Source organism: Elephas maximus, chromosome 3 (genome assembly GCF_024166365.1).
Source record: "Elephas maximus indicus isolate mEleMax1 chromosome 3, mEleMax1 primary haplotype, whole genome shotgun sequence".
Lineage (NCBI taxonomy): Eukaryota > Metazoa > Chordata > Mammalia > Proboscidea > Elephantidae > Elephas > Elephas maximus.
Window position 1 is genome coordinate 102,983,169 of NC_064821.1, and position 15,234 is coordinate 102,998,402.

General features: G+C 35.8%; 1 protein-coding gene across 8 annotated transcripts in view; it reads right to left on the reverse strand.

The window, feature by feature from the left end:
* Window positions 1–15,234, reverse strand: part of MYSM1 (Myb like, SWIRM and MPN domains 1) — a 94,578-nt gene that overhangs the window by 22,669 nt on the left and 56,675 nt on the right. For all 8 annotated transcript variants that reach the window (XR_007516660.1, XR_007516659.1, XM_049879382.1 and 5 more), the window contains exons 7-12: window positions 13,967–14,065; window positions 11,106–11,884; window positions 6,677–6,807; window positions 5,227–5,330; window positions 3,932–4,009; window positions 574–662 (exon numbers count right to left, since the gene is read on the reverse strand). Coding sequence is in view for 6 of the 8 variants with exons in the window: in XM_049879382.1 (XP_049735339.1) it covers window positions 574–662; window positions 3,932–4,009; window positions 5,227–5,330; window positions 6,677–6,807; window positions 11,106–11,884; window positions 13,967–14,065 (1,280 nt within the window). In the remaining 2 variants the exon portion in view is untranslated. The remainder of the gene's footprint in view (window positions 1–573; window positions 663–3,931; window positions 4,010–5,226; window positions 5,331–6,676; window positions 6,808–11,105; window positions 11,885–13,966; window positions 14,066–15,234) is intronic.

The following is a 15,234-nucleotide window of genomic DNA, read 5'->3' on the forward strand; positions in this document are numbered from 1 at the left end:
GGGACACCGATGAACTATAGTTAATTCAATGTGCATCTGAGAAAAGTGAGAGGTTTAGAAAATCAAGGCATATGAAGAAAATGATGGACCTGGATGTGTTTAGCTTAAATAAGAAAATTTCAGAGGAATATCTGCAAGAACCTGAAAAAACACTGTTTAAGAAGATTTAGCTTGTTTGGTGATGTTTAATGTTACATGTTACAAAACTTCACTTATCATCAAAAAACCTACTAACAATCAGCACCACCCCAAGGGAGAGAAACAGTTGTGTAACAAGGCTGTCTGTCCATAACATCTAAGGACACTGACTGACCACCTATCATAAACGAGGCCCCTTTACAACACACAGTGGATGCTATATTCACCCGAACTGAATTTAAAACTTCTGCCTCGGGTCTCCCAAACTGACGATCAGTAAAATAAAAAAATTCAAAACCTTTAGCAGTATTTTTTAACTTAATGTGAACAATGTAATGAAGTTAACGTGGGGTAGTTTTTCCGAACATTTTGAGCCCATTTTTGATACGTTTAAAAAAAAAAAAAAAAATCACATTTATATACATAGCACTATACCTTTTTGTTGACCTTGGCACTTTTGAAGATTTAACAGGTTTACATTTTTCCTCTTCTCTTCTTCTTGCCAACTCCTCAGCAGAGAGATGCTAAAACATAAAACGCCAGTTCATCAAAGAGTCCATCAACCACTGAGAGACAGAATTAATAAAAATACCCCTTTAAAATGAAATGTAATTCTGCAAAAACATGAAACAGGACCCATACCTCACACCATGCACAAAAACTAACTCCAAGTGGATCAAAGACCTAAACATAAAGACTAAAACGATAAAGATCATGGAAGAAAAAATTGGGACAACCCTAGGAGCCCTAATACAAGGCATAAACAGAATACAAAACATTACCAAAAATGATGAAGAGAAACCCGATAACTGGGAGCTCCTAAAAATCAAACACCTATGCTCATCTAAAGACTTCTCCAAAAGAGTAAAAAGACCACCTACAGATTGGGAAAGAATTTTCAGCTATGACATCTCCAACCAGCGCCTGATCTCTAAAATCTACATGATTCTGTCAAAACTCAACCACAAAAAGACAAACAACCCAATCAAGAAGTGGGCAAAGGATATGAACACACATTTCACTAAAGAAGATATTCAGGCAGCCAACAGATACATGAGAAAATGCTCTCGATCATTAGCCATTAGAGAAATGCAAATTAAAACTATAATGAGATTCCATCTGACACCAGCAAGGCTGGCATTAATCCAAAAAACACAAAATAATAAATGTTGGAGAGGCTGCGGAGAGATTGGAACTCTCATACACTGCTGGTGGGAATGTAAAATGGTACAACCACTTTGGAAATCTATCTGGCGTTATCTTAAACAGTTAGAAATAGAACTACCATACAACCCAGAAATCCCACTCCTCGGAATATACCCTAGAGATACAAGAGCCTTCATACAAACAGATATATGCACACCCATGTTTATTGCAGCTCTGTTTACAATAGCAAAAAGTTGAAAGCAACCAAGGTGTCCATCAACAGATGAATGGGTAAATAAATTGTGGTATATTCACACAATGGAATAGTACGCATCCATAAAGAACAGTGACGAATCTCTGAAACATTTCATAACATGGAGGAACCTGGAAGGCATTATGCTGAGCGAAATGAGTCAGAGGCAAAAGGACAAATATTGTATAAAACCACTATTATAAGATCTTGAGAAATAGTAAACCTGAGAAGAACACATACTTTTGTGGTTACGAGGCGGGGAGGGAGGGAGGGTGGGAGAGGGTTTTTTATTGATTAATCAGTAGATAAGAACTGCTTTAGGTGAAGGGAAAGACAACACTCAATACATGGAAGGTCAGCTCAGTTGGACTGGACCAAAAGCAAAGAAGTTTCCGGGATAAAATGAATGCTTCAAAGGTCAGTGGAACAAGCGCGGGGGTCTGGGGAACATGGTTTGAGGGGACTTCTAAGTCAATTGGCAAAATAATTCTATTATGAAATCATTCTGCATCCCACTTTGAAATGTGGCGTCTGGGGTCTTAAATGCTAACAAGCGGCCATCTAAGATGCAGCAGTTGGTCTCAACCCACCTGGAGCAAAGGAAAATGAAGAACACCAAGGCCACACGACAACTAAGAGCCCAAGAGACAGAAAGGGCCACATGAACCAGAGACCTACATCATCCTGAGACCAGAAGAACTAGTTGGTGCCTGGCCACAATCGATGACTGCCCTGACAGGGAGCACAGCAGAGGACCCCTGAGGGAGCAGGAGATCAGTGGGATACAGACCCCAAATTCTCATAAAAAGACCAAACTTAATGGTCTGACTGAGACTGGAGGAATCCCGGCGGCCATGCTCCCCAGACCTTCTGTTGACACAGGACAGGAACCATCCCCGAAGACAACTCATCAGACATGAAAGGGACTGGTCAGCGGGTGGGAGAGAGACGCTGATGAAGAGTGAGCTAATTATATCAGGTGGACACTTGAGATTGTGTTGGCAACTCTTGTCTGGAGGGGGGATGGGAGGATAGAGAGAGAGGGAAGCAGGCAAAATTGTCAAGAAAGGAGAGACTGAAAGGGCTGACTCAAGAGGGGGAGAGCAAGTGGGAGTAGGGAGTGAGATGTATGTAAACTTATATGTGACAGACTGATTGGATTTGTAAACGTTCACTTGAAGCTTAATAAAAGTTATTAAAAAAAAAAAAAAAGAAATGTAATGGGGTGTGAGGGTAAGATAGACTAAATTGCTGTACATGCTTCTCCTGCCTGCTACTAACAATTAGAAATGCTGGATAATACATTTTTTAAAATATTTCAAAATACACAACCATACCAAATTTACAATTTACTCCTTCTCTTGACCTGCTCATTTTAATCAATAGCATCAATCACCCAAGTTCAAAAACCTCAGAGTCTCCTGAGTCTTTTCTCTTACTGCACAACATAATGATTACGAGCACAGATTCTAGAGCTAGAATGCCTGGCTCTGCTACTTACTAGGTGGGTGACTTTGGGCAAGGTACTGAAGCTTTCTGTGCTTTAGTTTCCTTATCTTTAAAATGGGAACAATAATAGTATTAACAGCATGTCATGATGTCATTATGAAGATTAAATGAGTTAATGTTTGTGAAATACTGACAGTAGCATAAGTCACAATGTCACACAGTAAGTCCTATGTAAGTACTTACAAATCTCTATTCATTCCATTCCTACTACCTAACTTATATTCTGGCCCAGATGAACTATTCACCTTTTCCAGAATATGTCTAAGATTTTCTCGTGTTTGCACCTTTGCTTCTGCTCCTCCCTAACACTTCAATATTTGTAATTCAATATATGTCTAATGCTTGAAACAGTATTTTAGTTTGTATATCACAACATCACTCAATAAATGTTTATTAAAATGAATCAAGCATACCAATTTCCTGGCCCCCTAGAAGATGTTCTTGAGATAGAGACAAGAATTGGAGATAGAGAACCAAGGTTCTGAAAACAAGTTTCTAGTTAACTGCACCATTAATGCCTTCTGTTTTGTTGTTTACTGGTGACTTCTAGATAGACAAACTCACATGGAATGAAGACATATATATATACATATGAAACAATGTTGTTGTTCTTGTTAGGTGCTGTCAAGTTGGTTCTGACTCATAATGACCCTGTGTACAAGAGAACAAAACACTGCCTGGTCCTGCACCATCCTCACAATTGTTGTTATGCTTGGGCCCATTGTTGCAGCCACTGTGTCAATCCATTTCCTTGAGGGTCTTCCTCTTTTTCGCTGACCCTCTATTCTACCAACCATGACGTGTTTACATAAGACATTGAAATGTACAAATATGTACTGACAAAACAGCTTTCACAGATGAGCCATTTGAAACAGTCCAAGTTACCTCAAACGTTTGTCCTTCCAAGTCCTTTGCATCACACCAGTTTCCCCACGGATCTCGGACCCTTCGTCTCCTTGTACGCTGTGATTCGATTAAAATAAAGCAAAAGGTTACAAGATTAACTTGCTGAAATCACAGCACATAAATGCATAAAACGAAAATGATAATTTTCTAAAAATTAATTTATCCACTTAAAATATTGTAATTTCTGGTCAGCAATGCCTTAGTAAATTTTATTTTATTAATTTATGTTCAATAGTTAGTACTCTGTTTAGAAATATATCAGTGATGACTTTCTGTATATTACTTGGATTACTTCTTTAATTTTCATTTCCTTTCAGCATCTGGAAATAAAACACTAGGATGAAAAATATTTTTAAGACCAAAAAGAACCATTAAGAAAATGATTTCCCTTTCTTCTACTTGTGGTAGAAAATGTGCAAGAAAATACGGCAAGAATTTTGATACTGAAAACTAGAAGTAGTTTTAGACTGAGATTATATCTCAATCTTAGAAAAGATTGCCTACTTAATACAAATAGTGAAAAACTACAAATTACTAACACCCAGTTTTACAAATCTCAATACTAAGGCCCTAAAGACAGAGCAGCTGCCAGAGGCCCGTGTATGAGAGGCACAAACCCCAGGAACTATATTAGAAAACATCCTTTCTTAAGCTAGTAAAATCTAGGTAGAAATGGTTTACAGCCTGAATACTCTGAGAAAATACCTATCATCTATACTTTTTTTCATTTATCTCATCTATTATGAATTCACTCTATTTAATTAGTAAAGCCATTAAGATCATACTATGACTCTGCTTTGTAAGAAGCTTGCCAGATCATTTATTTTTTTAAATAAGATTTGAGAATTTTAAAATAGCTACAAAACTCACTACTTTAAAAATTAAAAGATATTTTAGTTATTCCAAAAAGCTGATTCTTAAAAACTAAAAAAAAAAAAAGGAAAGAGAAAATAGCTTAACTGTGTAGTTTTAAAAGACACATTAGATTTATAAATTAAAACCAAACAGCCTAAGACCACTTTAGCAAAAAAAAAAAAAAGCAAACCTCTGTATAAAGTTTGTCACTAATTTTTGAGGGGATTTTTCGGTTGTTTTTGCCTCATAAAGCAACACGAAAATGAATGGATGCCAGAAAAGTGAATGGCTGAAGTGAAATACAAGAGGAAACATGTTCTTCCACTAAATGGTCATTTGCTCAACAGATGAAGAGAAGCAGGCACACCGAGTAAGGAGCAATTTGGAGAGATCCTTTAGAGAGCAAGGTGACGGCTTACCATGGACTGCAGACGCTGGGCGAGCTGGTAGGCTTCTACTGTATCTTTTCTGTCTCTGATTCGTACTTTATCAACTGGCTGTGGTCTGTTATATACAGCTTGTTCTATGAGAATTAAAGAAAAACAAAACGATCAATTATTTTACCAAACTCGTTGTTAAAATAAGAAGACACATTTACACTGATTATAAACTGTAGTCAATTTCTAAGCTTCTTTACAGCTGAGCTTCTATGATTCTTATTCCACAATCATACATTAAGTAATTCTTAAATAAAAGTAATGCTTTTATTATAAGGAAATTTCAATCAAATGGAATACGTGGGAAGTGGGGTATTTGTTTATTTTCTGATTAAATGAGTACTAAACCTACTTTGATGAAGCCCTGCTGGCGCAACAGTTAAGCGCTTGGCTGCTAACTAAAAGGTTGGTGGTTCGAACCTACCTAGTGGCTCCACGGGAGAAAGATCTGTTGATCTGCTCCCATAAAGATTACAGCCTAGAAAACCCTATGAGAAAGGTCTACTCTGTCACATGGTGTCACTATGAGTTGAAAATCGACTCGACAGCACCTGACAACAAGCCTTTTGGAAGAATAGTATAGAAAATGTGATTGCATTTTTCTTTTAGTGGCTGAGGAAGCTGAAATGCCTTAGTTTTCCTGAAAAGCCAGTCGCAATACACAGTGCTACGGGCAAACAAAAACACTGAAATGAAAGACAGACTCCAGGGCAGACCGTAAATTCTATCATCTTTATATAAAATCATCTCTGACAAGAAGTTTTCTGGTTAGATGTCTCATTTTCAAAGACACAGAATACAGAATATACTTTTCTTAAACAATGGGTTACAAAATTCTAATTACCTTATCACTGTGCAACTATGGCTATGTTTTTCTTTAAAAAATTTGTGTCATGTTAATTCAATAAAAAGACAGAACTTATTTAAATATATGCATATTCATCAACTTTACATTTGAAAAAAATCTCAGTGAAAGAAATGTTCTTCCATGAAGAAATATTTTGGCACTTCTATTACAAGTAACTGTAGATTCTCAGTAAACTATTTCCTTTATTTAAACATCACTAGAGAGCATTTCTAGCCCTAATACAATATCAACAAATTAAATGGGCTAATTATTACGGATCATAATTTCCTTTTACCTGACACAGAAAAAAGAATTGCATTCTTAAATTATTTCTTTTACTGAGACTATTTTCCCTTTAAAATTATACCACCAATTTTCATTGTAGGTCAATGGAAAATATAGTTTAATCAATAAAAATCTGTTTTACAGCAAAATCTCAAAATATTTATTCCATAATATTTCAGCATCTCTTTGAATGCTACATCTATATTCAAATTTACTTAAATTATAACCACCAAAGAAATTAATGGGTGCTATAAGGATAAAAAGGTCGAATAAAAGACGTTGTTGGGTTTTTATTTTTACCACATCCAAAATTGATTGCTCCTATCAATTCGAGGTATGTATGAATCCGTCCAATACAATTAACATCCCCACAGTTCTTCAGGCCAGGACGTACTGAGGTCTTATTTAAGTATTTCGGTTTGCATATCTCCCTAATTAAGAGATGGAAGTACAATTATTTTGGATAAAAAAAAAAAAAAAACATGAAAAAAATTTCTGGGAAAACATTTAATATTTGAAATATCTTAAAATTTTACCCCTTCTCAATGTGTAAACATGTAGTAAATACAACACTAATACATAATATCCAAGTATACTTTCTTCTGAAATCTTTAAATGATGCAGTAACTCCCATATACAGTGTGATCTGTACAAGTATTATTTGTTCACCAACATTAAATTCAATAGATTCCAGTTACCCCAGGACCTCGAAGTTAAAAGCTTATTTATCTACAGATCCAAATTCAAGCAAGCCTGAATCTTTTAACAAAAAAGCATACTTTGATAATATCATATTGAAAGTATTTAAAACCAGTTGCCATAAAGCTGCTTCCAACTCATGGCAGCAACCCCATGTGTATCAGAATAGAACTGCATTCCACAGGGTTTTCAATGTTTGATTTTTCACAAGTAGTTTGCCAGGCCTTTCTTCTAAGGTGCCTCTGGGTGGACTTGAACCACCAACCTTTCAGTTATCAGCCAAGCAAAAATTGTCTACACCACCCTGGGACTCCTAAAAGTATTAATATTACTTTTCCAATTTTTAATATATTATGTAGGCTCATCTACTCTTACTTTGCTGTACATTTTTTAATTATCACTTATTTTATAAATTCTTAAGTTTTATATTAGATTTTAATCATTATGCCGGTAAATATTAAGTGCTTATTCTCAGTAGAAAACAGAAATAGATACTATAAGAGATCCAAAGGGAATCCTGAAGCTCCCAGAGACTGTGGAAAAATTAAGAGGTTTATATAATAAAAAATTTCCTGAATATACTTAATATACCATGCTAGACAGCATTACATAAAATTTAAGAGGAATATAGGACTTGATAATAAAACCAAACCAAACTAAACCTGTTGCCATCGAGTCAATTCTGTCTTACAGCAACTCTGTAGGACAGGGTAGAACTGCCCGCCCCATAGGGTTTCCAAGAAGTGGCTGGTGGATTCAAATTGCCAACCGTTTGGTTAGCAGCTGAGCTGTGAAATCAGTCACTGTGCCACCAGGGTTCTGGACTCAAGACCAACCACCATTTACTGAATGCTTACACCAGATGCTGTCACACATTCCTTCCCAATTCTCACAGCAACTCTACAGGGTAGATGCTACTATCCCCATTTTACAGATAAGGAAACAAGAGGGTCAGAGGAATTAAAGTGCTTACTTAAGGAAGTGCCAACTCAGGACTCAAGCACAGATATTACAAACCATAATTCAGATACAGAAGTATTTCTTACTCAATCCTATTTTATTTTATAAATATTTATTTTGCATCCTCCATACCACGCATTGCTCAAGGCACTAGGAATATGGAGAGGAACAATACAAAGTTCCCGATGTCAAAGAACTTACAAAAGTGAGGGGCAGGGCATAATGTTATATCAGGTAGTAGTGAGTACTAAGAAGAAAAAGAGGGATAAGAGATGAAGTAGACAAACAGGCACAGGCTATTTTAGATAGGGGGTTTCTCTAAGCAGATTTAAAAATCATAAATTTTATAGAAGTTCAGGAAAGGGAAAAATAATTTGTGATTTGGGAGGGTATCATAAGTTTCAGAGCAAAGTTAAGTTTTCACTGTGTCTTAAAAAGAAACGAACTGCACGGATGAAGGCAAGAAAGCAGGAATGAGCATGTTTACCAAATTTCTAAAAGCTGTATCAATCAAATTAAATATTACCTAAATCAAAAGGCTTAACAGAACTCAGTAATCTAGCACATTGCTGAACACACAGTAAGGCCTCTACAAATATTCATTCATAGTGATGATTCATTCATTTAATCTTTTCCTTCCAACAAATATCGAGTGCCCTCTATATCCTAAACATTGTTATAATACCAAAAACTACCCTCATGGAGCCTGCATTTCCATGTGTGCACGGGGAGCAGACAATACACAAATGAAAATATAATTTCAGTGGTAATAAGTTCTATGAAGAAGGGTAAGAGAACAGAGGGTAGGAGGGAGGAGATACGAGAGCTATTTTAGACAGGGTGGTCAGAAAAGGCCTCTCTGATTTCCCTTGAGCAGACCTAAATGCGACCTGACGCCAGACTCACTAAGATCTGGAGGGAAACAGCATATAAGGCGGAATAAAAAGTCAGGGAAGAGTCCCAGAGTTGAAAGAGTGAAAATAATGAGTGATGACTGCAGATGATAGCATTACCTTTGCCTAGTCGACAGCAATGGGTTTGGTTTGGTTTAGTGTGACCTGGGACAAATTCCTTATTCTCTCTGAACCTCACTTTTCTCATCTGTAAAAGGAAGGCAATACCTACTCTGCAAAGGTGTCAAGAGGACTGGAGCTGATTTAAATGCAGTGCATGGCATTCAGTAGCATTCAATAATGGTAGTTGTTAGTATTTTAATAAAAACACTTCCCTAACAGGCAGTCATTTCCATGTGCTTTTATGAAAAGTATCTTTTTAGCTACAAAGAAATCTGGCAGGCCTCCTTATTTTTAAAAAACTTTCATTCTTCACTTTTTTTTTTTTTAATACCTCTAGTCCCTAACCATCCTCTCTTCTATTTCTGAAGAGAACATATTTGAGTTCCTGTTCAAAACACTTCTTTTTGCTCTAATACCTTGTTCTGCTAAAGCACCATAATGAAATAGCAACATCTAACTGGTTTGGGGGATCATTTCATGAATTAAGGCAAATGGCATGTGGGTCATTTCATGAATTAAGACATATGACATGAGGACACTACGGTCATATAATTTTTACTACCTATATAAATTGTTCTGCCTCATTTAGAACCCAAAATCCAAAGTAACAAATGGAACCTGATTAAAGTAACATCAAGTATTCACTGATCATAAAAACTTTGCTAAGTTGTGATTCTGAAGTCCTTCCGTTTTGGCTTTCACCTTCTTATTATTTCCAAGAACAAACATAAATATTGAAAGAGGTCTAACTTAATTTTTCTTTTTTTAAAAGTGTGAATTAGGCAATGTGGAACGGTAGAAAGAGTCTGACTTAAAATCAAGACGTGAAGTGAAATCCTTCCTCTGTTACTGACTGGCTGGATAATCAAACGCAGGTCTATAAACCCCTCCAAACCTCAGAATGCTTCTCTATTAAATAGAAATAAGACCACCTGCCTACTTCACAGGATTGTTGTGAAGAAGCAAATGGGATGTTACAGAAAAGCTTTCTGTAAACTGAAAAAAAAAAAAACTTAAAAGCACTATAAAAATGTCAGGAGTTGTTCCTTACAAGTGTTATTTACTATGATGCCACCCTTACCCAGAAGTTGTACTTTTAACAACCCTAACATCTGTGAGATAGCTATGACTCAAAAACAAGATCAAAAATCTCCCTTAGAACATGGCTATCCTTAAAAGCCAAACGACTTAATAAGATCAAAGTTACTGATTTAACAAGCCTGGTTATGTTTTCCTTTGGTAACCTTTCTAGGTTTAGGGAGAGAGCTATTGCGATACGATGAGAAGACCCTTGATATAACAGAAAAGAAAATAAGGGATAAATACAAGGAACTGTGAAGCTCCCTATTGATGGCCTTACATAATTCAGAACTACCGAAGCAGTAACAATTAAGAATATTTAGTGATGGTTTAATAAAGCCATTAAGAAAAATTCAAATTACCTTCAGAGTACTCAGGTTAACAAGGTGGGAAGTTTTTTGGTCTATTTTTCATCTCCCACTAAATAATTAAAAAAAAAAAAAAGTGCTGACAATACAGAGGAGAAACTTCGCGTATCCGAAAATTCCCGCATCCTGACGAAGCCTGATAAAGGATATTATGCCACAACTTTAAAATTTAAAGCAAAGGCAGCTATTTAGAACAACTTCTACAATCTAGCCACACTATCCCTCTGTCACCAAAGTTTTTTTTTTTTTAACTACAAAGTACGTCATAAACTTGGAAAGAAAAAGATGTTCTCTTTTTCTAGTGAAGAAGAAGTACTCTCTATCTACATCTTCCTAACATTGTCCTAAGAAATAGATTCTTCAGGTAATTATCTATCCCTTTGTTTTCCAGGTCTGAACACCCTATGGACAAACAGATGGGCAGCTATAGACAATGTTTAGCAAAGTTTTCAAAAAAGCTTCACAATGAGAAATCTAAAGTCTTGTCCACTTAAATACAATAATAAGCTCTCTGGATTACTATCAATGTAAGATACTAAATTCTTAATAGGCCTCATTAAAATACTCCGGAGTATCATGAGTATTTAAAATATAATTCTTTCTTACCACTGATCCAAAATGTAATTCCTAATTTTCAAATAGCGTTCTGGTGTCTTAGCTTGGCGTCCCTCAAAAAACTCAGGAATTGCTTGCTTTTCTTCTTCTTGAATGGTATTTCTATCTATTTCTACTTCTTGTTCTGGTGGCTTAAGCTCTTCTTCCTCATGGTTCTCCTCTTTGATTTGACAGGAAGAATGAAAAAGCATTTCCTTATCACTCAGATCTTTCTGAGCTTCCCAAGGCTCTGGAAAAGGCAATTGCCCAGCACCATCTCTTATTCCATTTTCACAATGCTTGTCACAGTTTTTAATCAGTTCATTACATTTCTGATTATGTAAGTCAAACGACTTTTTGTCACTGGTGCTCTGTTTTTCAGTCTGTAATGTAATTACTGAGCTTGAAAGTATTTCTGCCTCTCCTTGCTTTATATTCTGAAGACTTTCCTTGGAAGATTTAGAAAAGGACTCTTTCTCTGTGTCAGAAGCAATGAATTCTCCTTGATTGGTTTCATGAATTTTACTATCTGGAATGTCTAATAGGAGACCACTGCTAGGATTCTTTTCAGGTGCTTGAGCAGGCAACTCTTCAGCCTCATCTGTGATGTCCACTTCTTCATCATCAGATAACTTTTCAATTTTGACAGCATTCAAGTTGGGATCGGCAAGTCCCCTTAAACCTGATGGTGATGGTGTCCATGGCTTTGTTCCTTCATCTTCATTTTTAACCTGAAGGTCACTGTTGCTCTTCTGATTTGGTGTTTCTTTCTCCAGACCATCTAATTTTACCTTATTAAAAATCAGGATAAAACCCCCAAAGTATTAGCATTATAAAAAATTAAGCACTGGCACAAAAATACAGGATAAACACAATGCTATCAAACTAAGTACACGTCAATTACATTTTTATTGTGCTTTCTTTAAATGGTTTACAATTACATTTTGATCATTGCAAACTTCCATAAATATGCTTGATTTATTCATGGTCTGATGATCTTTATTAACCAAAAAGCCATGAACTATATAGAACTACTATTTCTTTTTCAATATTAAGTCTTAAAAAGTTTGGCTCAGATCAAACATAGAGAATGAACCAGTAACTATTATACTAAGGTATTCTAAGATGAAGATATTCATAAAGCTCAGGATATCTGAAACCTCAGGTAATCATCTCTTATTATGCAAAATAATCCTTAATTTAAAGGAACCCATTTTTGAGTAACCTCACAGATCTTTACTTAGTAAATTAAAATCATCTTTCATTTAAATATAGAGACAATAGAAAAAAATTTTTGGTAGACTCATTTAATGCAGCTGTAACATTAAAAAGCTTGTAATTGAAGGCAAGAAATTATCCTCCATATCTACTATTACAGACATAAACATCTGGTAATGTAACAAGGAAAAGATAATGAAAGTTAACGAGTAAATATGCTTGAAATAAAATTTTTATACACAGAGTTTTTGAAAAAACTTGTACATGACTGATATACCCAAGGGATATGACAGCTCTCAGAGACTGTTGATAGACTGTATACCACAACAGAATCCCAGGGTCACGTATTTATGGCTGTCTTAACAGGTTAAGGAGAACAAAAGCTAGCAGAAAAGGAAATTTGGACGCACAGCCTGAAGTAGCCTTTAAGACGCTTGTTATGTATTTGAAGCCTGTTTTTATCTTAAAAATTCACATGAAATTCTGTACTATATTTCATAATATATCAATGTCTATTTTAATATTAAAACCAATCCGCTCCAAGTCTTTGAGTAAAATTGACACTTCAAGATGCACCACGTATAGCCTAGAATTATGCATGTCCCAATTTGAGAAGCATGGGGCTAAGAACAACCAAGTTAAACTTTATTCTGTTCCGTGATACTTCAACCTTGTCTACATGCTGCCGTCGAGTCGATTTCGACTCATAGTGACCCTATAGGCAAGAGTAAAACTGCTCCACGCGGCTTCCAAGGAGCGGCTCTTGGATTCAAACTGCCAACCTTTTGGTTAGCAGCCGAGCTCTTACTCACTGCGTCACCAGAGCTCCCACCCTTGTCTAACTGCTTTGAAAAGGGTTTTGTTTGGTTCAAAGAAAAAGCAGGTGATTGATATATGTTGAATCCATCCCATTACATAACACCTATCCCAAGTGACACCAGGTTAGACATAATTTTGTACACAGAGCATATCTCACTTATATTAAAAGATAACACCAAATTTCACTTAAGACATTTACAAATTCCATATAATTACGTACACAGAACTCAAGCAGAATATATTTAAAAACCCTAAATATCAAAACTATATGCTTGAATACAGTGCAGACTGCTTGCAAGATTAAGGAACTAGACCATAACTAACCCTTTCTAAACACTGCTATTTATTCAAGTTTTCAGAGAACTCTTTACAACAATTGTAAACGCTTTATCGCTAATAGATTTCAGAATCATGTTCATGATTATAGTCCCTAAGCTCTAATAATGCTTTCAAGTTTCTATAAAGCATATACTTAAAAAAGAAAAGGTATTTTTCTAGAGGAAACATTAAAATAAGACCTCTAAAGTTTTCCCTCTGTAATACACTTCATACTTTGTAAGCCATTTCTGAACAATTACCATTTCGTCCTTTTATTTAGCTGTCTGAAATTAAGTGAATAACATGACTACCTATTTAATTGGAACACTCACAACACTAAAGGTATGCTATGGGGTTTTTAAAGATAAATATGTGGATAGTACTTTATGAGTTATACAGTATTTTCGATATAAAAACTTTTAACAGTAAAGACTTTAATGCCTGAAATATTTCTGATTACTGATTTTGTCTCTTCTAAATAATATCACTACGAAGTGCGATATTTATACTTTGCTTACCTTATTTTTAAAGTACTGTCTGGCATAACTCTTCACTTGTAAAACAGTGCGACTTCCTATTAGCTTTGCAATTTTGGTCCACCTTCGACCAAATTTAGCCTATTGTTGAAATGAAAAAAAAAATTGCTTTCGATTAACTTGTTAACATTCTAAGCAACTGACACATTAAAACAAACAAATGAACAAAAAACTAAAAGCACTAGCCATCTTTATTTTCATAACCACCCCTCAACAAAGCCTCCTATAGACCAGGCTCTTAAAATCAAAGCCCACCTTCTTTTGGAACATGAACTTCTGAAAATTGGCCAAAATGATTTAGGAGTTACTATTTTTTTTTTTTTTTTATAGCCATCTAAATGAAGTTTTTTTTTTTTTGTGGTTAAATGAAGATCCAACACTTCTGCTACCTAACAGTATGTATTTATATTATACACCGATATCCCCAGTCTAATAACTTTTTAAAAGAAATCCGTATCTGAAAGAAAAGCAGGTTACATTTTCCACTTACACAATCAACTGAATATGTTCTGACACTAATTTCAAAATAGCACTTTGTTTCACTCAGTTTCCGTATTTTGCCACATCCATCACGTGTCTCACAGCGCACATCTTTACTGACTTAGAAGACTGAATCAGAAATAAAGCACAACTACAACCAACGCTCCCCAAGGCCCTCTAGTCAAAGGCTCTGCCCGTGCTAACGCTGAAGCTGCGGCGGCAACAACTTAGAACTTGAGGGAACATCCATGTGTTCTCAAGTACACAGAGGAATTCATACAATTTTACAGCTGAAAAGGATTTTTAGATATCAAGTATAACTAATTACCTGACTCACAAATCTTTTTTTACAACACTTCCAACACAAGATACTCTCCCAAGGTAGTTCAACAATTCTAGTTGCTTAGAATTCTTAAAAACTATGGGGAGGGAGGAAGCCCTGGTGGCGCAGTGGTTAACTGCTACGGCTGCTAACCAAAGGGTCGGCAGTTCGAATCCGCCAGGCACTTCTTGACAACTCTACGGCGCAGTTCTACTCTGTCCTATAAGGTCGCTATGAGTCGGAATTGACTTGATGGCACTGGGTTTTTTTTTTTTTAATGGGGAGGGGAAAAAAACAGTCCAGAAATAGCCACAACTCAGAGAAGCTGAGCCCCAGGCTAGATTTACAGGCCAGGCGGTCATGCCTAATAGTACTAAATCATCCTCAAAGATCTGACCCAAATGATAAACCTTAATTTATACACATTACTTATTTCTGGTACTCATTA